The 27,843-nt window shown below is 39.1% G+C and overlaps 2 protein-coding genes across 4 annotated transcripts in view; one reads left to right on the top strand and one right to left on the bottom strand.

The window, feature by feature from the left end:
* Positions 1-12,399, top strand: part of LOC6560251 (dual specificity protein kinase splA) — an 80,728-nt gene extending 68,329 nt beyond the window's left edge. The window contains exons 4-14 of the mRNA XM_043216387.1: positions 3,525-3,954; positions 4,418-4,480; positions 4,538-4,708; positions 4,802-5,122; positions 5,772-7,038; positions 7,104-7,339; positions 9,830-10,010; positions 11,004-11,057; positions 11,487-11,570; positions 11,657-11,805; positions 11,901-12,399. Coding sequence (XP_043072322.1) covers positions 3,525-3,954; positions 4,418-4,480; positions 4,538-4,708; positions 4,802-5,122; positions 5,772-7,038; positions 7,104-7,339; positions 9,830-10,010; positions 11,004-11,057; positions 11,487-11,570; positions 11,657-11,805; positions 11,901-12,025 — 3,081 coding nt within the window. The 3' untranslated portion in view covers positions 12,026-12,399. The remainder of the gene's footprint in view (positions 1-3,524; positions 3,955-4,417; positions 4,481-4,537; positions 4,709-4,801; positions 5,123-5,771; positions 7,039-7,103; positions 7,340-9,829; positions 10,011-11,003; positions 11,058-11,486; positions 11,571-11,656; positions 11,806-11,900) is intronic.
* Positions 12,400-12,934: 535 nt separating this feature from the next.
* Positions 12,935-26,483, bottom strand: LOC6559298 (UNC93-like protein). 3 transcript variants are annotated; one of them, XM_032735195.1, is made up of 7 exons: positions 26,349-26,483; positions 15,769-16,100; positions 14,140-14,676; positions 13,800-13,959; positions 13,458-13,725; positions 13,241-13,403; positions 12,935-13,179 (listed from the first exon to the last, which is right to left on the bottom strand). In XM_032735195.1, exons 2-7 carry the CDS (start codon positions 16,086-16,088, stop codon positions 13,113-13,115), a joined length of 1,515 nt encoding a protein of 504 aa, XP_032591086.1. In that variant the 5' UTR covers positions 16,089-16,100; positions 26,349-26,483; the 3' UTR covers positions 12,935-13,112. The 3 variants fall into 3 exon arrangements, with proteins under 3 accessions (XP_032591086.1, XP_032591087.1, XP_001985939.1); XM_032735196.2 differs by having other exon boundaries at positions 12,977-13,179; positions 15,769-16,103; positions 26,356-26,464; XM_001985903.3 differs by lacking the exon at positions 26,349-26,483 and adding an exon at positions 26,204-26,247 and having other exon boundaries at positions 12,977-13,179.
* Between the last annotated feature and the right edge of the window lie 1,360 nt (positions 26,484-27,843).

Below are 27,843 nucleotides of genomic sequence, written 5' to 3' on the forward strand. Positions count from 1 at the left end.
CGCATAATAAGAAGAAAGCAAAAGCTGCCGTTTTCCATCACAGTCGCCGTGGCCGTCGACATCGCCATCGCCATCGCCGCTGCCTTTGCCGCCATCGCATTTCCATTTCGCGCCGGGGCTTTTGCTTATCACTGGGGCTGTCAAGTGCCCAGCATCCCCTACCAAATACCCCTGACACCCAAGCGACCCTTTCGCATTTTTATCTGGTGGGCAACGCAGCTCGCGCTCTTTGCAATAATTCAATTCATTTTCTATTTTTTGACTTATTTTCATTTGACGGCATCGCAGAAACAAAAAAGTAAAAGTTGTTGCACATTCATCGTTCGGCAGCTTCAAGTGCTCGCTGGATATGGGGGAAGGGGTCTGCTGGATATGGGGAGGGGTTGAGGGGCTGAGGGCAAGCTCCTGACCGGCCACCGTCCAGTCCTGTTGGACAGAGGCAAGTAGCATGGCAATAAATTTTGGCGCGTTACCTTTTGTGGGCATTTGTGCTGCATGCGTCGAAGCGAAACTGCCAACTGAGATATTTGTGTAAGGCGATACCAGTTTGCATTGTCTGTAAAATAATTCAACATAGGCGCAACGCAGTTGCAAGCAGATGTTAATGTTTAATTCACGGGTAATTGCAATAAGGAGGTTTAATTCATTTGTAGTCGGATAGTGCCTAAAATCAACTACAAAACAAATACTGTTTCTTTCCACATATTAAGCATTTAATTTTGTAAGTTATGGTTTTGGGGAGTCTTCAATTACAAAATTAATTAGTTTGTTGGCCTTTTAAAATATTTTCCAACACGACTAATAATTGACATGTTGTCTAACTTTGAGTTATTAAGTTTCCGCCTGTAGATATATCTTATTTCCAGCTGACATATTTTTGTGAGTGACTTAACTTCTAGTAATGATTGCAAATCTGTTTTATGTGTCTCAATGCGCCTAATGATGTATTATCACACCTGTCTATCGCACAAGGTAACATCCATTCAAGCATTCTTGTCCAGCCACCCCCATTCTGTCAGCTTTCATACTAAATCAGTTTTTAATTTCCGCTCATTTGCGAAACTACTGCGACGACTTGCAACAATAACCAGCGTCAGCGCCTCATTATAAGCCCCGTTTTGTTCAGCAACTTTGGGTGCCGCGAGCGAAGCGTCAAACCACTGCACCGCCCCCTTCGCCCACAATTATCGACTATGCCCGCTCCCCCATTCAATTGAGCGTGTGTAAATATGTTGAAAAGTTAATTCATTGCACATCAGTGCATCAGCCCCAGCTCCAGCTCCAGGTTCAGTTCCAGTTCCAGTTCCAGCTGCAACAACTACTTTTGTGGCTGTGTGTGTGTTTGTGTGTATGTGTGTGTGTGGCATATAGTGAGTGTCAGCGTCGTCGGCGTTTGCCGTCTGTTTGCCGCCTGTTTGCACAAAGGACTTGCATACAGGACATTTACGTTGCTTGCTTTTCATTTTTCCTGTTCTTTTCTTTTTTCTTTTTGTTGTAGTTTTTCATTTTTTGTATTTTTTGCTCCCATTTGCTGTGTGTCATAAATTTAGTTCGATTTGCTGTTCAATGGCATTAACTTGCACGTCCTCGCTCAGGTAGCAACAACTATCGAGAGTCCTGCATCTGCTGGTTATTTTTTAATGAATTTGGCCGTTCAGCTGGCCAGCAGTCAGGCTGCTTAAGTAGTTATCGATGTTTGTTTTACCTCTACGGGTGCCAATAAATGTCAATTTTTTAATGTTGTTTTAGCACGCGGCAATGAAATTTATCAAGCGCTTAATTAATGTCCCTGAACATGGCAAATGATGTTGCATACTTATGGGCGTCAATGTGTAATCGATGGACAAGCACATTATTAGTGTCCATATTTGATTGAAGGCAACGTTAGTCAACTTTGATTATGCATAATGAGAGATGCCTAACTCTACCATAAAATTAACCCCTTGAGTACTTTATGTTTGGCTATCACAAACTAGCTTTAAAGCTTGTTCAGAAAATATTTGTTACTTCGAAGTGCTTAAGTCGGATATTTGTATTATTAAAGAGCTTGAATCCAAGAATTTTAAACAAATGATTTACTTTATACCTATTAACTTATCAAGGTTTTATCAAGCATTGTCGATTAACTTTAATCGCATCGCAATCAAATTATTCATTCAATTTTAGTTCGATATTGGTTCACCGAGCATTTAACACTTCGATAAAAATTCATTTAATTACCGCACTGGACAACAAATTTCTATTTGCATTTATTCCTAACATATTTAACACTTTTTCTTTACTGTCACGTTCGCTGCTTATTTTTATTGCTATATTCCTTGTGTGTGTTTTTTTTTTGCGTTCTGTTTCTGTTTGTATTTTTGTATTTTATTTTTGTTTTTGGGTTGTTATTTTGCACTACAATTATGTTAATTTCCTATGCAAATAAAATTTAATTGAAGCTCTCGCCGGGGCACGTCGCGACCCACGTCGCCGGAGACGGCAGCAACCCGCACTTAGGCAACTGCGACGCCCTGGCATTAATGTAGGACCCCTCCCCTTCCAACACCTTCACTAAAATTTGCAGGACAAACGGTACTGGCTTTGGCGTCTGTTCCTGAATGGCTTGCAGCACATTTGGAGAGCGTCGCCAGCATTAATTGCCAATAATTATATTGGTTTACCTTTCTACTTTCTTTCTTTTTTTTTATAAATATTTTTTCCCTATAGCATTCTGTTTACCTAAGGGCAAGTTCCTTCTTTAAATTGCGAAAGCTTCAAAAGGTTTCACGTTCGAATTTGCTGCATATTTAAGAGCTCAACTGAAGGCGTATTTGGGTTTTTTTAAGTATTCTTTGGAATGTGATATTTAAACGTATTTAATCAATTCGAATTAGAATGGAACACATCTATCTAGGTGTTCATTTATCTAAATTATATATATATATTCTATCTTTTCGTCCCATTCATTACACACACTTACCCCGATATATGCAATTGCAACCAATTAAATTTGCATAAATCAAGCTACAAGTCCAGCAATAGCAGCAACAGGAAACACAATAAGTGTCAAACAATGAAAGTGCGTTGACAATTACAGCAAAAATTAAATTAACTTATTAACTGGCATAGAAGAGTCCACGAATGTGATATATTCAAACATGTAAATGAACACGCATCTCGTTGAGCTGACAAAATGTAATGTAATACGAGTAAATGCCGCGGCTGTCGTTTAAATAATAATCCAATCAGCAAACATTTGGACCCCTGTGTGCCACAATAGGCGTCTCCCCTCCCATGCAATGGCCAATGGGCAATGGGCGTGGCCACACAATTGACAATACTGTGGATTATGTAATTACCAAATGTGCAAATATAATTTAATAATAAAAGCAATCACAGCTCTCAATTCATTGGTCCTGTGCGCTCTGATTTATGGGGCCCACGCAGTTGCTCATTAAATAATTGTGCCTAGCTTTAAGTCACATATCGTATGCCATCAGACTTTAATTAATCAAGAATTGTATGTTCTATTCTTGTTGCAGGACTACGACAAGGAAATTAGCTGCAACAAAATCCTCTCGCCCAGCAGTAGCAGCCACGCCCACCAACACCATCCCCTGCATCACCAACAGCCGCAGCAACAGCAGCAGCAGCAGCACCACCACCACCATAACCACATCAATAGCAATGAAGAAGATATGGAGACAACGCTGCTCTCGCCCGCACACTCCACCCACTCAGGCTACGACACCAAGGATCATGTCAAGGAACTGGAGTTCTATAAGAATCTAGCCGCCAAGGCTGCCTCGCTGGCCAATCATCATCAGCGCGACACAAACTCCGCCTCGCCATTGCCCATGCAAATCGATGTGGACGATGACGATGCGGAGGATCCCACGGCCGAGGCAATGCGTCTGCGACGCGAGGAACAGGCTCAGGCCAAGGCATTTGCAGCGCATCTAAATGGAACTAGTGAGTACATATCGAAAGCCAAACTCAAACCAATTCACAACAGAGATGGAACAAGTTGGAATACAAAAAAAAAGATAGATATTTTGTAGCTTTAGCTTTATTGGCATATAAATTATGTTGAGATTGCCAAAGTCTAGCTTGTGGCACTTATTTTTTCAAATATATTCCAAATTATTTATATTAAAGTTTAGTTAGGATCTTTCTTATATAAAAATATTACTAGAACTAGTCTCTTTTATGTTTTTCGTATTCTAAGCATCTAGTTTCCGTCTCTGAATAATACACTCACACTTTTGGCCCCCTCAGTAAAGTACTGTGGCAATTAGTGCTGCGCAGCTTTTAGGGCTGCTTTCCAACATGCCCCAACCAACGCTTGTGAAATTTCTACTAATTTGGCTAACTGGCTCAACCCAAAAACTAATGACAACATTTTCCGTATGTCTTTTCTCGTTTATCTTCTCAGTGCAAGACATGATAAATTTGCAAAAATTACAAAATTTGGCCACTCTGCAACAGCAGCAGCAACATCAGCAGCAGCAGCAACAACAGCAACAACAGCAGCAGCAACAGCAGCAGCAGCAACAACAACAGCAACATCCGCATGCACATTCACATTCACATCATTCCCATCATCATCCGGCGACGGCAGCAGCACTAGCAAGTCTTCAGGGCTTAGCTGCCTCCGTGTTTAACTCACCATTGAATTTGAGCGTTGGCGCCGAGGCTGTGGGAACAACAACAACAGCAGCAGCAGCAGCAGCAGTTGGCGGAGTCACCTCAACATCAGCAGCAGCTGCTGTGGCGGCGACAGCAGCAAGTACCTCGCCCAACAACAACAACAACAGCAACAACAGCAGCTGCCACAATGGCAACAACAAGCACAAGACGTCAAAGGGCAATAGTAACAGCAGCAGCAACAGCAACAGCTCAGCCCCCGGCAACTCATCCAGCCAACAGCCGCAGGATAATCCCAGCAGCAGCAGCTCACCCCACGCGCATCCCCTCAACGCGACGACGCTGGCCAATGTTTTGGCTGCGGCGACCGCATCGCCACCGCCAGCGCTCCAAGCGCCGCCGGCGAGCGCCCAAATGCCGCAACTGATACTCGCCTCCGGCCAGCTGGTGCAGGGCGTCCAGGGTGCCCAGCTACTCATACCCACAGCGCAAGGTGGGTGCAAAACAAATAACTACACATGCATGTTGTGTGCTGTGTGGGATTAGTTTTAGTTGCCTGGGTATCAATAACATAGTTGACTTCACTTGACTCTGGCCCGGGCCGCAGCCAAAGTCGTTGGTTATTAAAGCCAATGCTAAAGCGATTAGTGTGCTCTCAATTTCCTCGACTTTTGCGCAGATTTAACAGTGCACCGTTCTTGGCAGATTAAAAATAGCGAATGAAATGAATTACAAATTATGTTTGAGACTTACAAAGTTCTTATATTGATTTTATCATCTATAAATATGAAAATCATATTCATTTGACTGAAGAATAGCAAATGCAGCCCTCGACTTCTTTTGAGGTTTTCGATTTGATATCTATTTCAAGTTTATTATCATTTAATGAGGATGAAATTCATAATGGAAGTGGCAATCATTTACCATGCCTGATCTTTGCCGATCGAAAAACGCGGCTTAATCGAGTCATTACCGGACACTGGTTGATAGGAAACCAGACAACCAGACAACCAGGCTGTCCGTCTCTCACGGACACAACATAACTCTTGGAAATGAATAAAAGATATATTTTTGTACCAAAATTGTTCTACTACTCAAAACAAAAGTTTCAAACTAATTATTTGTACAATTGACTTTTTTAGGCATTGCTGTTCAGACCATTCTCACCATTCCGGTGAGTCCACAGATACCCACCAGCGAACAGTTTCTACCCAACGCATTTGGCGCCTTTGCCAGCTACCAGCAACAACAGCAGCAACAACAGCAGCAGCAGCAACAGCAACGTGAACAACAACGCGAACAGCAGCGTGAATTGTTGGCTCCACCGTTGGCTGCCATGCAGCATGCGACGGCCTTGCCACAATTGGCGCAAACACCCACGAATTTACTGAAGCCCAATCTGTTCTCGACGGGCGTGCAGCAGTTGTTGACGGCACTGCATCCGGAGCTGTTTGCCGCTGCCGCTGCCAACCATCAGCAACAGCAGCGGGAGCAGCAACAACAACAGCTGGCTGCAGCAGCAGCAGCCGCCGCAGCAGCGAGTCACTTGCCACATGCCCACCTTGCCGCCGATTTGAGACGCTCGGCGGAACGAACGCCACCGAGTGGCTCACCAACTGTGGGCAGTCCGGCGCTGCCGAGCAAGCAACCACCACCACCACCGCCGCCAGCAGCTGCATTTCTGCTGCAGCAACAGCTGCACATAAAGCCCGAGACGCAGACGCATCTACATCATCATCATCATCTGCATGGAACGACAAGCTCGACAGCTGTCAGCCAGTCATCGACACATCCGCAAATCAGTTTGCGGCATCCCGATGAGCTGACGGCCCCGCAACTGGAACTGAAGCCATTGGAGCTGAGCAGCGGCAGCAGCAGCGTCTCCCCGCCAGCCTTGCCGCCTTCGGCATCTGCGCTGGCTCGCCATCATTTCGGACACAATCTGCGCAGTGCGGCTGGCAGCTCACCCAAGCACAGTCCAGGACGCGGCACAGGCATGAATCTCAGCCAGCATCACGAGCGCATGGAGAGACGCTCGCACACGCCGACAGCGACGGCGACGAGAGCGAGCACTGGGCTGAGCGGGTCGAGTGCCGGATCAGTTCATCATTTGCCACACGAAAGAGGTTCAGGGAATAATCCAACGGGCCGTTTGACGCCCACTTCATCGGCGACAGCTCCACCTGGCGGTGGCAATGAAAGAGGCTACTCATCTCCACTGTTTCGCACACACTCGCCACCGGTGCATGTCCTGAATATGGGCACCTCGCCTCGACTGGAACGCGACTATCTGGGCAATGGACCAAGTTTGAGCGGTGGCTCCAGTGGCGTCTCCGGCGGAACCACCAACTGCACAGCGGCAGCAGTTGCGTCCAGTTCCGCGGGCAATGTACTTAGCAGCATCAACAGGTGAGCACTTACCAAGAGGTCATCTTTAGATCAAAATCAGTCTAGAATTTTGACATCTCTTCCAGACTCAGTGCCTCGAATGGCGAGTTGACCATCACGAAATCCTTGGGCCCGCCAACTGCAACAGCCACGCGTGCCTCATCCGCCTCGCCGCGTGACGATTCACCCGTGCTGATGCCATCCACATCGGGTGCTTCTCTCATGCAGCCCCTCAAGCTGAGCCCCTCATCCCGCAGCGAACCGCCGCATCTGTCACCCAATGACAATGACAATGACAACGACCTGCTCATGGATTCACCGAGTGAGTAAAGATCGATTCTTTTCTTGCCTACCTAATTAGCTACTTTACGAATATAGTTAAGTTAGAGCTCACTTAATACAATACAATAATACTTAAAGGCAAACTTGGCTTTGAGTTTAAGCTTACTAAGCCTAAAAGTTAAGTTATTAACAATTATTGATTTCATTTGAATTAACAGCAGAAGATATTCGTCCTAGATTATTCACATTATTTTAATAACTTTAAATGAACTTTAATGCTAAATGCTTTTAAAATTCTGTGAGTAATGATTGGATTTAATGTCTGCATTGCTGCAGCTAATCGCAAAGAGCTGAGTCAAATGTCTTCCGACAGGTCTTCCCATCCAGTTAGGGTCCATTTCAGTTCACGACACCATCTGCGATGCGTGACAGCTTCAACGTTGCTGCTAATTTGCCCAACACTTACGGCTGACATCTTTCAACTTTTGCCAAAAATCTTTGGCTGGAGTCGAGCTCGTCGAGCAGCTCGCGGCTGCATCAATTATGAATCATGTCCTGAGAAGTCGTGTAAATGCACAGCAAAACTTTTGCACACTTGACGACTCGGGCTAGGCGAAGAACTACTAAATAGATAGATATTCCCCTCGCACAGCTTGAAAATTGTACAAAATCTCTTGAACTTGTTAGGGTTTGTTTTTATTTAAAACGCAGCCAAAAGTTTTACATGTGCTTTCTGCTTTCGAACTGCGTTAATTAATGTTGAAAAAGTTGCCATCAAATGACTTGCTGTTGATTTGAAAGCAAATGTATATCACTCGTTGCCCTCGCTGCACAAAGGCATGAATTTTTTGGGGCCAGCTCCTGGAATATCAAATCACCAGGCAACTGCATCAAGTCCACATTATTAGAAGCAACAACAGCAAACTCCAATTGAATTTTTTTCACCTGCCACTTCAATTTCGTATGCCCTAATCCCAACTCTGTGCTTATTCGCCATTACATCATGAGTGTGTGTGTGTGTCTCTATGTGTGTGGTTCTGGAATACCCTCACTAATTGTGTTGCCAAATATTAAGGTTATTTTTGTGTGCCAACCCTTAATTCAATTCAATTTTTACTGGGAAAGAGCCAACCTAACCTCTCAATTTTAAAGGTAATTCATGCATATTTAAGGTTCTACATAAATTTATTAAATAATTTAAAAAATTATGACGAATCTTTAGACGATCTTCACAGTGAAATTAATCAATAAATACGTATTAAATATTTATGCACTTAAGATTAAACTATTGCTAGAGTAAACATCTAGTGTAATTATTTAAATTAACTATTTGCCATGTAAAGAGTATTCCAAGTCTGCTCTCCACATTGATATTATTTGCTTAAATCGTTTCTGATTATAGCTGCCAATATTCTCAGTTCAAGTAATGTTATGCTCACTAGAAAATATAACTCTGTATGTGCATGTATGTGTTCTCCTTAATTGAAACTTTGAATGCATTAAAAATGCAATCAGCACAACAAGATGTACCAAGTAGAGGCATCAGCTCGCAGCTCGCAGCTCGCAGCCCTCGGCTAAAACCATCAGCTAACTGGTTTAGTACGTTGCGTTGCCTAGTCTCAATTGCATTGGTAGATCGTTTGCCTCAGTTGGTTGTGCTGGCTTTGGTTACTTGCTACTTCGTACTTGATGGCAGCTCTCTAGTGTCGTATCGCATACAAATTGCAGACAATATGCAGCTTAATTACTACTAATTGATGCATACAAAAACTTAAGATGTTTTCGTATTTAATGACATATTTCACTCCTCCAAGCCAAACAAACAAACAACAACAAAGCAGCGACAACAGCAGCAGCAGCAGCAGCAGCCCAAGTTATGGCGTGGCAAGGATTCAGACAAGGCTAAAAGTGGAGTGAACGGATAGGGGGTGCATCTTAATTACCGCTAAAGCGCCGGGGCTGCAGTTACAGTCAAGTGAATGACTTTGGTTTTGGCTGCTGCCGTTGGTGTCTGCTGTAAGGAATCGCTGTCTCCTTGTTGTCGGCTTGCATATCATTAATAAATAAATCAAATTTTTGTGCCTGTCGAGCAGCAACAGCTGCTAACAAATTAAGCAGATAAAGTTAAGCAATAAGTTGCTAGTTTACCTATTAGACAAGCATAACAAGAGCTAAGTGACATGGCAATAATTGCGAGTATAAGTGCCTCGGCCTGAGCTGTGGCAAATTAGTTTTATCAATTTACCTACGACACTCTAATAATATTTCGCAATTACCGCAATTAACTGTAATTAAGAGACCCGACTCGACTCGACTAGACGACAATTTGTGTCGTCATTTCGCATTGACAGTTATTACCTAGAACCGAGCCCGTTAACTGAACGTCCGACAGGCAGATAGCTATACAGAGAGAAAGAGAGAAAGCAAAATAGTTTTTCCATTTTCCATTTCGATTTTAGCTTAGCACTTAAGTACCGTTAAGCTAAACTCGCGTTGACTTTAACCCATGAATCCCAAATGTATTCCACAGATGAACCCACCATCAATCAGGCCACCACCAACGTAGTCGACGGCATCGACCTGGATGAGATCAAGGAGTTTGCCAAAGCATTCAAACTGAGACGGCTCTCGCTGGGCCTCACCCAGACCCAGGTGGGCCAGGCCCTATCGGTGACAGAGGGACCAGCGTACAGCCAGAGTGCCATTTGCAGGTGAGCTATGAATGGAGGACACGAATTGTGCCATCAAACAATCTTTTACACAGTATAAATATGTGTAGCGAACCAGTCAGTTATAAATGAATATTTATATCATAGGAATAGTTTTAACAATCTGCAGAAAAACAAAAATGTATCTAAAAATATTTCATAGTATTTGTAAACAAAAATTAAAGTAGCCTAAAACTTAAATTTTGTGAAGTCTGCTTAAGCTGAATTGGAATCTTTTTTAGTTAAAAATAATGATAATGATTCTAATAATATAGAAGATCTTATTCCAGTTTAGTGTTTTGATCTTAGTTTTAATCTTTGAAAATCATTACTTAATTTACACTTTTAAAATTTTCCGTGCCAGGATTTTTCATATATACGTTTATACTAACATTATGTGTGTGTTATTACAAATGGCAAAAGATTTAAATGTTCTTAAAATATACTATAAAATATTTTGGTTTCCTTCAACATACTACTGTATTTTTATAATTTATCTGGAAATCAATCGTCAAAAAAAAAAAACGAATAGAGTAAAAAGCCAATAGGATATTTCAATTTTTATAATTTATAAATAAAAAAAAAACTATATTTGCATTTGAATTGATTTTGGTTTAGAATGCTTTAATTTAAATATGTTTTATAATCATTTCTGGAACAGTTCTTAGAGTGCCAGGACATTTTGAACAAGCTATAAAAAAAAGAGAATCAAATATATATATAACCTAATTCTATTGATATATCGAATATAATGCTTAATTAGTTAAATGTTTTAAACAAGTGACAATCACAAAAAAAAAAAAAAATGAAAAAGAAAACAACTAAAATGCAAAATTAATTTTATTTATTTGATTTATTTATTTTTAAATCGCCAACTGTCTCTCCTTCTCACACTACTACTACTACTACTACTACTACTACTGTTTCACTCGCTCTCCACGCTGCGACTGTCGAATACCCAAAAACGTCAAATGCCAAATGCCAAAATGCAAGCAGTGCACTCGCTGCGCAGATGTATGCCGCTCAGCTGTCGACGCAACAACAGAACATGTATGTGTGTGTGTGTATGTGTGTGTGTGTGTGTGTGTGCGGTTATGATTGTGTGTGTGTGTGTGTGTGTCTGCGCGAAAGAAACTTAACTAAAGTGCAAAAGAGCTCATTTTTATTAAACGTTTTCGTTAGTTTCATTTTTATGTTATAAGTATGCGCTTTTCCAAAAAAAAAAAAATTAAAAAAATGAAGAAAAACACATCCCAATTAAATTGGCCAGGGCATTGCCAATGAGCAATTTTTAGCAAATTTTGTATATTTTTGTGGCAAAAAAAAAAAAAAAAACAAAAAACAAAAGCGATTAAAAAGTATGCTACTTGACAATGTCCTGGCACTTTAGTTACGTTTCTTTTACGTTAAACTAGCGCATACAGACTGAGAGAGTGAGTCAGTAGTCATTTAATACTAAGATCCTCTATCTATATGTAGGTTCGAGAAACTGGATATAACACCAAAGAGTGCACAGAAAATCAAGCCAGTGCTGGAGCGCTGGATGAAGGAGGCCGAAGAGAGGTGAGAGTATGGAGGCAGTTCCACGCGCCGTTTTACCCAAACAAAAAGCCAACCATGCTGAACTATATTTCTTGCTCTATTTAAAGTCACTGGAATCGCTACAAATCGGGCCAGAACCATCTGACAGACTATATTGGTGTGGAACCGTCGAAGAAACGCAAACGTCGCACCTCGTTCACCCCTCAGGCCCTAGAGCTGCTGAATGCGCACTTTGAGCGCAATACGCATCCTTCGGGTGAGTGGTAACTTTCAGTTGACACATATACATATCAATCTACATATACATACATATATATATATCTTAATCTGCATATATATATCGCTTCGCAGGCACGGAAATTACTGGGCTGGCCCATCAACTTGGCTACGAGCGAGAAGTGATTCGCATTTGGTTCTGCAACAAACGGCAGGCACTCAAAAATACCGTTCGCATGATGTCCAAGGGTATGGTCTAGGTGGGGCATCATCTTGCTGGACGGACGTGCTACATACTGTATATAGTTTGTGTGTATTTTGTGATAGTTTTAAACACTTAGCGTTTAGCATTTAGGCCATGTAATGTAAAAAGGTGTGTCATAGCATTTACAATAAATGTCAGCATATGCCCCCCACACCCCCTCCCCTATCCTTCCCCAACCATCTGAGCCCCCTAACTAAAAATTAATACTATTTACGCATAACATTACGAGTAATATTAATCATATCCCAAATAGCCTAAAAGTAGTCTAAAGTCTATAGGCAGTTTTTAGGGCCCATTTTATGATATTGATGTGCCATTCCAAAAATTTAAAATACGAAATACAAAAGAAAAACAAAAAACAAATCAAGAAAACACTGAAAATATATGTATAACAAATTCATACCTAAACGAGTTTTACATTTAAAAATTTGTATGGCAAAGCGCAAAAACCAAAATGGCAAAGAAAAAATATGGAATTTCTTTATAAATTATAAGCGCTGATCTAAAATTAATTGCATTTAATGCGCTGGCTATATTATAATATAACGTGTATACTAATGTGTATTTTATTTAAACAATTTATTAACAAATTATAAACTCTAGCAATTAACGATTCTCATTTGGCCATCAAAGACCCCGAATCCCTCAACCTTTAAAAAAAAAATACATAGAAATTAAAACCAACTAAAATGTATGGCAGCGCACTAATTTAGAATAAGCAAATTTATGTAGCAACTTAAAATGATGGCAAGAAAAAAAAACGCAAACATAAAAATAAATATTTCAATTACAAAATTCAAATGGTACACAAAGCAAAGAAACAAAATCATGAAAAACTGAACAAATATTTAAATAATTGTAATAAAAAATAAAAAAAAATCCATTAAAATATGAAAACGCAGTGTTTTTTTTTTGTTGAGAAGTCGTCATATTCTTATATTTTTATTTTTAAATGGAAACATTATGGTAGTATAAAAAATAATGAACTATTTTCTAATACTAGATACATTGTTCTTAATTGCTCTTAGTGTAGGCAGGCAATATCACATCAAGTAAGTTTAAAATGGCAGAGAATCGGAAATTCAATCACTCAACATGGCCTCCAGGTTCTTTTGCTTTTGCCACACACGATATTCGATCAGACCATATCTATGAAAAGAGAGCAATGCTATTAAAATATGCATTAATATTCAAAATATTAAGAACTCACCCGATGCAGCCAACAATCATGACAACCATTAGAATCGTTAGTTTGGTGGAAGTGCACAATTGCGAGCTGATGACATAGCCGATAACCGAACCGGTGCTCTCCCATAAACGGAAGTTGCTATAAGCAGCAATCAGGTGGTTGGGAAACAGGATGCCATAGAACGCTGTAAGACAAGCAAATTAAAGTCGGTGTCAAAGCTTTCTAAATTCTCGCTTACCATTGACAACAACCAACCAGATGCCATCGCAGATACCCCAAATTGCGGCAAAAGTGCAATAGCTGAGATAATCGCCCTCACGTGCCTCCCAGCTGTACATGTAGGCCAACAGGCACATATTTATCACCGCACAAATGGCAGCTAGTGTGACACGTCCAATTCGCTCCACCAAAGCTCCAGCAATGCCCGCGGCAATCGCATTCGCAACGCCAAAGCAAATCATAGCAAAGCCAATTTTCGATATGCCCCAACCGCAGGCAACAAACGACTGTGGTGAGTTTTCAAAGTGTTGAATTTTAGTCAAGTTTCGCTCGCAGCTTAAACGATTTGAAGTTCACTCACGCGTGTAAAATCAACGGCCAAAAAGGCCTCTTCGAGCCCAATAAACATGGTTATAGGCAGCATGAGAATCTGGCGACGTTTGCGCAGCAGATTAATGGTAACAGTCAATAGCTTCAGGCCAGATATGCCATCGCCTGTGTCTCCGCGCTTGACGCCATATCTATTAATAATAAAAAATGCGTAGTTATAAGACTATCATAAAGAATTTGAGGAACCTAATGCAAATCAGATTCTATACTGACAAATCTGAAAGGTTATGGCATTTCCATAATCTATTTTATAATATGATGAAGAAAAATATTTTTTTCAAATGCATACTTTAATTTTAGTTTAATCTTACCGCTTCAGGGAACTAACGCCAAAGATCATCATGACGACAGCGCCAGCCATGCACGTGAGGAAAATGGAGTTGAGCAGCTGAATTTGTTCGGGTGCTGGTGGCACCAGATTGGGATTGACTTCAGCGCCAATGCCTGGACAGAAGCGAGCTCCACACAGTTCACCCACTCGACTAATGCTCGCCTCAAGTGGCTCCATTTCAAGTGTCTCGTTGGCTGGCGTTGTAGATGCGCTGAGTGTGAGCACCGACGACGAGATGAGATTGCCCCACACCTGGGCCATTTGGTAGAATATGAAGAACAGGCCAAAGAACTTGACCGTATTGACATCCTTCCGCGATTTGTTGCCACGCACCTGCGTCAATGCCTCCGAAACTGTGGACAAATATGTACATTTGGAACACCAGAGTGGTCCGCCACCAAAGCCTACCATCAGAGCAGCCGGAATGAGCGTTTCGAAGCGCGGATAGAACTGGGCAGCTATATAGGGCATATAGGCAAATAGGGCCAGGGCCATAGTCAGACGGCAGCCGAACCAACTGTTGATTAGAGCAAGTGGTAGAAGCTTAATGCTTAGCTGTTTGTTTTTTTGGCCCCATGCCCATGACGCAAGGTCGGCCATAAATCTAAATAAATCGAGTTAACTGATTAAAGTTGCCAGCAGCAGCATTTTAGGACCAGCGGCTTGAAGTGCGCGTGCCTGGAATAAGTTAAACGGGTCGGAAAAAGCCTGACGAAACTTTGTCCTTATTTGACCGAGAGAGAGAAAGAGAAAGCAGCAGAGGGAATGAGAGAGAAAGCTACTAGCGTTTTCTATAAATTAGCGATTTGTTTAAATGTCAGCCAGTGCAAGCTGGTTGGCAGCTAGCCAAAACAAAAACAAAAACCTAAAAAAAAAAGGGGCGGAACACCAGGGGGGATAAAAGGGAATGTGCAACCTAGCAAGAGAACAGAAACCCAACTCTAAAGGTCTCTCCTTGTTGACATTTCGCAGTCGAACATTTCAGGGCATCGGCTCAAAGTATTAAGTGTCGACTTTTGACTGCCTTTTGACTGTCACATCTGCATAAAATCGCCATAAAAATGCCACTCAATTGCAAACATTTATGGTAACGCCAAGAATTTATGGCAACACTCCCCGATGCGAATGGAAGCAATTATTTGACAATGAGATGTTTATCAGAAATTAAAAAAGGCAACCGTCTTGGGTTGCTCAAAAGTTTTAATAGGCGTATTATAACGAGCTATTGAAGTGTCTGCATACTAATACTGAAAAGTTCTTTGACTTTTTAATAGACTTTAAGCTAATCCGAATCAAAATATCGATTCTTAAATTAGTAACTTTAAAAAAACTTTAATATTGTCACAATTAATAACCTTAAATAACATTGCGTCCTACTTGTTTAAACAGCTCTGTCGCCGACTATTACTATCCTTATCCATCTATTTATGGTCTCACATTATTCTCATTAATTAAATAACGCCCTATTTATAAACTATGCATTTTATAGAAAGCCATCTGCAGACATGACTGGTGTGTAATTATTCACGCATTTTATAGAGTCAACAACAACAACTGGGTGTTTTTTTGTGCTGCACCCATGTGGAAGATAAAGTGTTTAGTTACTCACCTAATCACCGTCATGGGTAAAAATATGTTGGACAAGATGAGTGAGCCATATATGACAGCCAGTGTTGTTGTGCCCAGAGCCTTGTCCGCATTCACCGAACTTTGCAGATTCGATGTGCCATGGAAGGCCGTGAAGTGTATCATAAATGCCAAACCAATGACAACGACATTTTTGGTAATTATGAAACGCTCTCGGGGCTCATACTGACGTTGACTTTGTGGTCCTTTGCCATCGCCATTTATGCTGACCGGTGCAGCAGCTGCAGTGTCCAGTGACAGCTCCTCATGATGTGCGTCCGAGATGTCCTTCGGATAGACCATATTGCTGATCAACTGAAATGTGTGTTTAAAGAGGAATTTAAACTTTTAATCGTTAAGCTATGCAATGTAATGTATGAAAGCAGAAGCAAAATACAAACAAAAATTGAATTCATAAATCTGGCATGCGATAACAAGACGCGATTTCAATCATAACTTCCTCTTTTTGAGTGTAGTGGTATTAGTTGCTTTTACATTCCCATTCAAGTGACATTTTCCTATCTAAACTCAGTAAGGAAAATGCGCCGAGAGGACGCTGTATGTTTAAATCCGAATATCCTGTTTTTCTATTATTTGTGGCAGCGGTTTCCGTTTAAATTTATTGATTGGCCTGATACTTTAAATCGAATATCATGTTTTTATTCAATTGAGTGCGATCTGTATCAACCATCCGAGCAACACAGGTACATTTTCAATAAAGTTGGCAACAAGATAAGACAACACACCTGTCGACATTCGCCTCGCATAGCCATACCCTACACAACTGGCAGAGTATCTTAGCTAGATTATGCGAGCGAGAGTCAGATGGATATATATATATATATATGAGTACTAAAATGCCATCTAGTCCGTGAATTTGAGAGTATTTGAAATGGGTTTGAGATATATCAAAGTCAAAAGTTCCCCAGCAGCTCTAACTTGGCAAATACTGACTGCAGGCGTTACGTCCACCCCTTTTTTTAGGGAAAGTTGTATAAATTCGGGCGCGGCATGGAACTGGGTGTTTGGCTTTCCCATGCCACAGCAGCAAAGACGATGTCTGCTGAGTCGACTGCCGTCTTTAATCTTTTAGGCATTGCCACACAGCACGTTGTGCTCGAAGCTCAGTGTAAATTTATGCCTGTCTACGCCCACATACTGAAGGGAAGCCCAAACAACACACCCACATACACACACACACAAATATTGAATTCGCAATGGAGCTGAGGAGGAGTGTTGAATGGGGAAGGAGGAATGGGTAGTGTGTGCTTGGCAAAGGCTCAGCAGAATGCTCGGCTCCACTTGTTTGCATTTGATTTCGCGATGCCAACGACACTTTGCTGCAAATTTAGCACCTTTGATAATGTAAAAGGTTTGTATGTTTGTATGGCCGCCCAGCGCCACCCACTTGTGGCAATGATTTTGATTTAATGTACTCACAGAGTCGTCCCCCCACTTGCCCCCTCCATGGAGCTGAGCTGCTTTTGGGCGGCAGCCATCGCTTACTTAGCGAATTGTTTCCAAGATTTTTGGAACGGCGATAAGAGGGTTAAATAATCAAGCGAAATTGGTTCAAAATACCTTGGGGCGTGACAGCAACAAATATTAATTGCTTCAATTTTTGAAAGCACTGGCACCAAAGTTGAATTAATCTTTAAATTTGAAAACACGTAGTCGCTCAAACAATTTCAGAACTCTTGATAGGCAATCAACTGAGGCTCAAGCTCAATCCGTAAATCACTTTTACGAGCCATTTCCTAGCACAATACGCCGTTAACAACCGAACACATTAATCATACCCACTGTTGAACTATTGTTCCAGCATGCAACGAATTGGCATCGGAAAGTGCACTTTATCAGACGTATGCGTTACAAATACAGGCATAAGACAGAGATAAATTAAAAATCACACGCATTACGTCTGATAAATTACTTATACATTCATTTCAAATACGTCGCAAGTAAAAGCATTTTAAACAACATTAATTATCAGTTTGAATATTTATTAATAACAGCGGCAAACAGGTGGCAAATAAATCCCTTTTATTTTATATGTATGTCCCATGTAAAAATTGTATATAAAAATAGTTTTCTGCCTTCGTGAAAAAAGATCAGATCTTCAAACGCCTGCGATTTTTCATAATTTGTATACATTTGAATCTGGTGATCAGATTCAAGGTCAAAAAATATATTGAAGACCACAGAAACATTAACAAGTTTCCAATTTTTCATGGGTTTAGCGTATAAAATTGAAAACTTAACATAGAGCTTAGAACATCCACTGCCATAACTTTGACAAAATTGATCCCAATATGAGGAACTCGTGAATACTGTTGCAAACTCCTTACAAATTGACTACTCGTGTTTAAGATGTAAGCTGCAGCGTTATCAGCGGCAGAGCAGCATGCTAAGCGTAATATGAATTGAAAGTATAAATTCACTCAGCACACTCAGCACTCACTGAACACACACGCACACACACAAGTACAACCATCTGTATAGAATTGGCTGGCAAAATTGAAGCCACGAGACACCATTAAAATAAATAAAACTTTTTATGGTTTGTTGACAGCTCACGCGAGGCAGACATATAATATACCAGGGACTGGTTGGTGTGAGCGGAGTGGGGGTTCAACAAGCTGGTTGGGCATCTTGTCCATCATCTAAATGAAAATCAGGCTTAATCACAAAATGGAGACAAATATGACAGCAATTTCTCGCCACCCCTCTCTCTCTCTCTCTCGCTCTCTCGCTCTGTATAAGCCCAAAATGCTGCTGCATAAAACAATGAAAGTTGGCAACTGGCAACCAGATTGAGCCTTGTGGCTGCCATAAAATGCCGTCCAGCCAGTGAGTCAAACTGTATGTGAGTGTGCCAGAGCCCGATAACAATAATTTTTGGGTATTTGCTTTATGTTTGCTTTTTATGTGGCGCCCCAAAGTAATTTTATTAAATTATTGCCACCAACATGACAAACTTTTCTTTTGGGGGCGGCACTCGCATTCTGCTGTTGAATCCAAAGGATATCGTTTATATGAGATAAACAGGAAGCAGCTTGAGCTTCAGTTTGCATTTCATGCTGTGCACTTTAGACAATTTCATGCACTTCTGATTGCGAGTTGCATAAAAGTCAGTTTTGATTACCCATTCGATTCCTTGAGCCGAGCAGAATTACATCCTATTCGAGGAAAAAAAACAGCTGCTGACCTGCCAGCTAATCAATCACTGTCCAACTTAGCGCAAAAACAACACAACAATATATTTATATATATATATATATATCTATGTATGTATACTTTGACTTATGGCACAGGCCGGGAAAATACAAATTAAAGGCTGGCAAAAGGCGGTAATTATGCCGATAAGTTGGTACTTAGTAGCACATGTCGAGTTGAGAAACAATAATGCCCGTAATTAACTTTAGATCTGTCATGCCTATTATATGTTTGTTTATGCTCGCTTAATACTCAGTCACTCATGCACAAGCCAAACACAAATACAAATGAGTCGAATACATCATCAAATCAGTTTGCTTGATCAACTGATTAGCGGCCATCAAATTTGAGTAGCACCCAAAAATAGCTAACACTATTCGAAATATGTGTGTGTGTCAAAGTGTGTGAACTTTAGTTTGGTTTTGCAATCACAATGATTGTTCGACATTTGCTTTAATATTTGCTTCACACTTTTGTGTGCATTGTTCAAAAAGATGGAAAGCAAAAAATACAAAAGCTGAAGAAAATAAAATGTATCTTGCCATGAAAGCTTACTTTGTGTGCTAACCAGGCAGGGAGCCATGAGACGCCCCATCCAAGGCACCCTTCTTCCCACCTGGAACTCTTTCGCAGCTGTCTCGTTCCCGTAACATTGTAACAATGGCATAAAGAAGGCTACCCAAAAAAGTTGACTACAAAGTTAAGCAAAAATCAAGGCTACAAAAAAGAGGTTTTCGGTAGACGCTTAAGAAAAATTAATGCAATTAATGCCGGCACATCAGGACTCAGGCATAAATCTGCTGCAGCTTTGCTCTCTTTCGACTCAGATGAGACCAAAAAATATTTGACACTCCATAAAATATGTGCCCTTATTTCACTATTCAAAGCAATGCAATAAGGCCAAGTGTAGTTTCTTACAGCTGGAGTGCAAGAACACAAATGTATTTAATGAGGGACAATTTATAAAACACGTGAAGTCTTCTCAGATACGTATCTCTCATATTTTTGCCCCACTGTGCTAGCCCAGCAATGAGTCGAGTAGCAGAAGTATTTTACATGCTTATGAGTGCTCTGGCTGGAACTTTTATTGTTGCTCTGAGTATGCGATAATTTAGCTTATGTTTTTTTTTTTGCCGTTTCCTAATGAGCCATGCCGTCCCAAAAGTGAGTGCTGCAAATTGGCGGCAGCCAAGGACATGTGACAATTTTATGGAAACACTTGAAGATGCTGTCATCTCGCCTGGAAATCAATGCTGTGATTTCGTTTGGAGTTAAAGGCCATGTTTCAGTGTCGTCTCAGCCCAGTCAATCATAAATTTATAATGTCATCAGAGCCTATATAACGATTTTTATGTTTATCACCAAACCCCTTGCGTGTGACAAGCCAAGTTACTTAACACACAGTCGGTTTTTATAGGCCCGTCAAACTTTTGCGGAATTTGGCCATAACCAAAAAAAAAAAAAAAAAAAATAAAATAAAAAAAATAAATACCAAATGTGATGCAAATGCCAACGTAAAAGTAAACGTAAACGTTTTTCGTTGCTTTAGCGGAATTCGAGTGCCAATAAAAATAAAAATGAGAATAATACCAATGATAAGATCATGCATTGCCAAAATACTACTTATTTATTATGTCTTTCAATCAAAGCGATTCTGCTTGTAATTTAATATGCGACATTTTACTTTAATTTCAATATTGTTGTTGCCTGCTCTCAGTTACTGCCTTAACATGTGCTGTCGCTGTTAACTCAACAGCTGTACAAGCGAGCTGTTAAAATTTCCCTTGCTCTCACAGCATGTTAAATACGTTAACAGTTTAAGAGAATTTAACAGCTTCGGTTCAACAGTTTGCCGACTTTGCGTTATCAAAACTGATAACAGATAACTCTACTTAGACGCAAGATACATTCATCTAAACAAGGTAACTATTTAAATTAATTTATTATTTATAATATTAATTACATAACTCAAGCAGAGTTACTGAATTTTTTCTCAAGTCGCACCACTAATTTATTAATTTTTTTTTTGTTTTATTTAAACAGGTTATATTATTTTAATAGATCAACAAATTAGCATTATATTGCTTCGTTATTGCACTACAGTAGGCTACTTTTTTATTAAACGTATAACACATCCCAGTATTGACTATTACCTCGTTTAATTATTTTTTTATTTGTTGTATGAAATTCATTTCTTTTTCTATCAACTTCATTCACGAATTATTACCCTTTGTAAAGCACTGTTCGTGTTATTTAATATCTTACAATGCCTTTGCCTTGTCTCAAATATTCTCTGCAGAACAGTTTCATATTTTAATAATATTTTCAATTTAGTTACACAGCCTCTCTAATATCGATCCAGTACAATTTTTCTGTTCTCCTTTGTAAAAAATATTATTTTGCAGCTTACAAATTGTAAAGTTTGGCACTGGCATAGGTAAAAATGAAATTCTACACACAGAGGTGGCTGCAACAAAGTATGCCGCACTTCCGAGTTGAGTGCGGTGCGTTGAGTGCCTTTATGCTCCCACAACTAATTTGTCACGTTTTAGCAGGAACATGGCAACTGGCAACAAAGTGAAAGAAAGATTAAAATACTGGGGTTAGAAATGCACAACAAGCCAACCGGCATCCGGAAACGGAACTGCACACGAAATTGGAAATCAAATGCCATCTGATGCAACTGCAGTTGATATTTATAATGTTCAACATTTCGAAGCAGGTGCAAACGATAAAGTTCCAAATGCAATTTCCAAACCAAAATGAAACGTTCTCTCTGATGCGAAACTAGATTGGGCTAGAAGTGCACACCAATATTGATTGCGATGGCCAATTAATCACTTGTTCATGTGGACAACACAAGAACTGTTTGCATTCTTGCCAGGAAAAGAAATAAAGAAATAAAGTACGAATGCCGTAGTCGACTAAGCACTACATTCAGGTGTTAATTCTACTTTTAAAAGGTACTGAAGGGAAAGAAAAATGAAAACTAAGTCACAGCTCAATATGAATACGTTCTGTGGCATTTATTGCTAATGGAAATCTAAATGTATTGATATTCACGAAACGGAGGCAACTATCGTTGAAACTTGTATAAAATGTATATGTGCTGGGTATACGAGAATTTATATTACATCTTTATTAGTTTTGCAATTTTAAATGGGCAAGAGCATGAGCTGTAAGGCGTTAATACACTGATTAAGCGTTTATGAATTAGTTTTTCAGCGGAGGCGGAGCGCACTTGATGCTTGGCAGCTGTGTGGTAATTAAAATAATAAAATACTTCAGAATGCCGCTGTATAAACAGCTTAAGCCACAACATTTCACACAAGTGCATTTGCTTATACAAATATTTGCTCAGTTGCATTTTGTCGTCTGCACAATTCTTTTCGCGAGGTGCTTAAACAGGGTTTCCAGTTGGGGAAATGGGGATTAGAATGGGAGGAAGTGTGCCTTGTGGCAGCCCACATACAAATGTACTTTTGCACACATGCACATATGTATATATATGTATATGCACAGCAGCGCGTTAGTCTCAATAGTGTTTTTGCATTTGCTAGAGTGCCCGGTAGTAGTTTTTAATTTTTTATTTGTGGAGTACTTCCGTTTTGGTGCTCTTTATGTCGCTTCTGTGGTGCTCTGCTTTCTGCTCGATTCCCCTTTCGCTAAATAACTAACTGGCTAAGTAAGTAAGCGAGTGCATTGCAATATTTAACTGCAAAAGGATTGCCATAATTTCCTTCTCATTGTTTCTATTTTGTGTCTGGGTAAAATAAATGAAGCTGACAAGGCGTAATTTATTTACAGTAGAGGCTAACCCAAATTGTCCGACTCTATAAAATAATTTGTTCTATATCTGGCTTCAAAATCCAATCTGCATATAAAATAAAATTATTATTAATAAATCAGACATGCATAATTTACATTTCACATTTGAATAATAAATGAAAAATTATTGTAAAAATGCCGAATATAAACCCAGATAATTAGTCAATATAATAACTATTCCGCATATTGTAGAATCCAATTGTAGATTTCGCTGCTTAATTATACATTTTCCCTTTCACTTTACACCCAAGCTGACCTGACCTTTGCCAACATTTCAAATCCCCCTTTCCCACATCAATTTTTCTCCTATTGATTTTTGCACCCTATTGTTTAGCATTCAAGCAAGCAATTAAACGACTTTATTGCCAATGGCCATGACTTTTTGTATTGTTTTCCGAATTGCAATGCAAACGAATAACAACGACTGAATCCCTTCTCATAATAGGTAGGGTTCAACCTATAGCTAAATGCAATCTAAAATATTTGAATGGCTAATCAGCTAACAAGCTGAAAATCAGGAATCGAACAATATTATAATTGGCGTTAAATATGCAAAGCACAGGCCACAACTCTAAATTGATTGCATTGCTGAGCGTGAGAATATCAACAAAATGGACTTTACGATATAGATAATGTATAAAATAATGTTAGTAAATGGCTACAAGCACCTAGCCATATGTTGAAATTGTGTAAACTGCAAAAAACTTGAACCCACAATGCTTGCAAAGTGTTATTAATGGTAAATGAGCAAAAACGCTGCATAGATTGCAATGGGTGGTTTTTTTTTAGGGGTAGTTAGCAAATTATGGGGTAGATGGAGCAGAGAGGAGCAGATGTCGCAACACAAAAACAAAACAACCACAAAATTTACAAATTACTAACCAATTATGCTGCTCAGTGTTTATTTATATTTATATTTTTAGTAAAGTTTGAAAATTAACGCCAAGAGCAATGCACCTCTTCTGAAAGTATATTTCTAAAACTGAAGATTATTTCTAGAAACCAATGTTTTAATATTCTTCACTTCAGGGTAAATTTAGAAGAAAAAAATGATCTAACTTCCCTTGTAGCTTTTCTAAATGTGTAGACAAACTTCTAATATTTGATCTTTTGTAGCATATATTGTTATTCAAGTTAAGTATTTTATAATTTCACATTTACCAACATTTAACCTTCTTTATTATATTTTTCTGAATTTCAGAAATGATTTTTGCTAAAAATAAGGATTTCTTCAAGCTTGTTGATTCCTGTTAATCCTATTCGAGAATATGATAACTGCTTTGTAAAATAGTTAACACTCGATTCAGCTACCTTGCTGCATATGAGAATTGCACAGAATTCAAGTTGGCTTTCGTGACACGAATTCCAATAACAATTGAGAAAGATGGTGTAATTTTTGCGTGTTGAAAACTCGTAACTTAATTTATATGAGAAGGCAATATTAACATGTGGCACATGCTGCACGCAACAAATCTGATGACACTATTAACTCCCCTCTGTGGGTGAGGATAGGCATCATGCAGTGCAATATAGTATAACGCTGGGAGGCCAATTTTGTCGCGACCTCGTTTCCTCGTTCACCTACCAACAGTCACCTGGCACTTGTGCAGCGTATGTGCGTAATATTCATGCAACGCAGCTCAACGAATCACACTTTCTGTTTCCGTTCAGAATTTTAATGAGACTCGCGTGTGGATGCATGTTGAAGAAGGAGGTGTAGAAGTAGAAGTAGAATTAGAAGTAGAATTAGAAGTAGTAGACAAAACCAAGGGCAACGTTGGTGAGAAAGAACTTACAGCATCAGCTGTTAATTTATGACACCAACTAAGAGATACGCTTGATAAAGTACTTAAGTCAAATTTGAAAATCATATTTTAGATCTTAAATACAGTTTAAACTTAAAAGCAAGCTTTATGTCAAGCTTTAAATCAGGATTTAAGTCAAGCTTTATTACTTTACTCTTATGAAACAAATTCAACAACAAAACTGCTTCGATTCAATTGGATTTATTGAAACTTGTTAGCAACAACACGTAAAACTTAAACTAAAAACTTATTCAATACTTAAGTCACAATTTATTGAGCTTTAAATCAAGCTTTAAATACTCCACAAAACTGCTCCCATTTAAAAATGCCTTCTGCTGCTTCAACCGCATTTATAGAAAATCAACAACAAAAACAATTTAAAGTTGAACTTAAAATGTTTCAGTTTCCTGCTTCATTTATTCGTTTACACTTTAACTGTTTTGTCTGTGCGTCTCGGCGGTAAACAAACTTTTTTGTATTTATAGAGCAGTCATTTTTTACTTTTCTACTTGGGAGTCAACAAACTAAAGTTGTCCACTTAAATTGATTACAAAATTTCTAAATTAATCGCAATTATTTACCAGTACTTTTACGCTTAAAACACCATCACGAAACTTTGAACTTAGCAACTTTGTCTTTCTCACAGAATTTAATACAGTCCGGGACTAAAACCAAAAAAAAAAACAAAAAGTAAGCAATCAATGTGGCCAAAATTGCCACAACGCTAACTCACATTTCTAACTTAAAATGGTTGCTCCCTTCTCTGTCTTCTCGCTGCTCCCTTTACATCAATAAACTTCTGCTTTACAGCGTCTGCGATTTCTTTGGGAAAATTGTTTGACCAAGACAAATGCCACCGGAAAATTTGAAAAAAGTTGAATACTATCCATAACCGTATGAATTTTATTTAATACAAAAAAAAACACAGCACATCAATCATCTATGTAATATAATACTGTTTTTTCTATCCAAACGACAGGGCAGAGAGACAAGGCATTCATAATAACAATTTGTAAAAGAACAAATCACCAACCAAGTCTTCAACTTCTTCCCAGTAGCTAACAGTTTAAATAATACTTTCGTAAATTGTGTTAAGCGCTCTTAAATTGAAACACTTTTATGTATATGAGATTGGTTTTACATATATTCTGATTCAGCTGCCAGCGGTAACAACAAGTGCTAAGATTATAAACAAATACATATTAACAAACTTGAATCTTGAATTTATATAGAACACTTAAGTTAAGCTTTACTTTATGTAAATTGAAATTTACCAACTGAAGGCGTCACAAGCTCCCAAAACAACAATGGTTATCAAAACTGGAAAGTCAACGCTTTACAGATATGGAAATGAATTAAGCGAAACACGCCCATCTTATAAACTTGATATTCCTTAAAAAGATGCCCAGCATTCATAAAAATTCATGTAGAATATTCAGCATTGGTATCTGTCCAACGCTTTAATATTTTTCTTTTGTTTGCTCACATTTTTCAGTACTCTCTTCTTATTATTAAATGGACTCTCAACTGTGTATGCTTAATTAATGCAGTTTTCTTTTGAGCACTCACTGCGTATACTTGATGTTTTCTCTTCACAAATTGATGCAATGCATAAAATCACTTCACCAGCAATGAATTATTTTTTCTTTAAATACGGTATGTGTACAATTTGCATTTAAATTGATTTCATCCAGTAGAAATGCACACTTTTTACCTGTATGTATAAGATGGCACTACAATATGTAAACTGAAAGATAGCACTCTTCGAGATATGATTAATATAGACGACGGTTCCCGAGACGTGAAGCTCCGTATCGAAACGTGGTCCGTTGTCGTGGGCTATTAAAACTGAACTGAAATCTGAAGGCGGCGAACTTCTAAATATGAAATGACATGGAAATGAATGCGACAAGATGGGGGAATGGGGGAGTGGAGGGGCAACAGACAACCAGCAAGGCAGAGAGCAGATCGAGACAGGTTTTGGGTTTTGCTGAAACCTCCGCTTTAAATCGTGCTCCCCCAGATTTGTACTTGCAAGCGTTGATCAACTCAACTTAAGCATTAGTTAGCTTGTTTTATTATAAACATTTTTTATTACAATCACCTGCATCATCGTGCCGTCTTTAGACTGACGAGGTGTGGTGGCCATGTGGTCTGTGGTTGGGGCGTGGCACCTCAAGAACTTGGTCAGCAATATGCCGCACTTAATCAGCTGATGTTTACCACAATTTGCGGTTGCCAAGGGTTGCAGTTCACGTTGCTGAGCATCTGGGTGCCAATGAAGGCTAAACTCTCAGATAATGTTCACACTTGATTACTCATACGCCCTGTGGTTTACTTGACACAACACAACAAGTCACAATCAAACCCGTTCAAAAACAGTCAAAAGTCGAAAACATTTCAAACAAGTTTAATGAACACGCAAATATATCTCAAATTTGCATGACTGGATATCTGGATTATATCTAAAACCTGGGACTTACATTTCAATATCATTAATTGTTTTGTGTGAGACACTTATCGATATTATCGTTAGACTTAAATATGTAATTATTAAACTATCAAATATATATTTAAAAACCTTATTAGTCCAAAATAATGATGAAAGCAAACAACTTTGTACCGAAAATTGTGACTGAAATTCTTTACTCAACCTTAACTAAGTTCAATAACGAGTTGATAAAAAAAAAAAACGACAAGCAATTGTTTTTTTAGATAGCAATAGATAGTAACAAATATTGACAAGCAACACTGAACGAATTTTTGCCTCAAAACTGTCAAAGCATCAATTTTTATTTTTCCCTTTGTTACAAAATGTCCACAACTGAAATTGATGAATATTTCTTTGTCAAATTTTCTGTCAAAATTCATGAAAAATTATTTTTAGACCAGCGTTGTAAACATTTCCTGATAACTCCAAACATTTGCTTAAATTATGTCAGCTTAAAATAATTAATCACATTGTACACATAATATACAATTTATAGCTTAAAGCGAATGCGAATAACTCACATTTGTTGACATATTCATAATGACTTAGTAACATATGTTAATTAAATCAAAACACGCGAATAAAATTCCCATTCTTCAAAAAAAATACACGCAACAATTTGTAAATTTTTTCGCATCAGTTATTAGACAGCTAGACTTAAATAAACAAACTGGCCATAATGACGTATGGAAGTGGGAGAATTAGAAAAAGAAGATGT

Source organism: Drosophila grimshawi, unplaced genomic scaffold (assembly GCF_018153295.1).
Source record: "Drosophila grimshawi isolate 15287-2541.00 unplaced genomic scaffold, ASM1815329v1 contig_1367, whole genome shotgun sequence".
Lineage (NCBI taxonomy): Eukaryota > Metazoa > Arthropoda > Insecta > Diptera > Drosophilidae > Drosophila > Drosophila grimshawi.

Excerpts from the sequence above, each read along its gene's own strand:
- LOC6559298 (XM_032735195.1), bottom strand. The coding sequence starts at position 16,088 with ATGGTCTATCCGAAGGACATCTCGGACGCACATCATGAGGAGCTGTCA. Across the intron at positions 14,677-15,768 it reads TTACCCATGACGGTGATTAG|TTGGTTCGGCTGCCGTCTGA; the intron begins GTGAGTAACTAA and ends TCTAATCAACAG. Across the intron at positions 13,180-13,240 it reads ATGATTGTTGGCTGCATCGG|ATATGGTCTGATCGAATATC; the intron begins GTGAGTTCTTAA and ends CTCTTTTCATAG.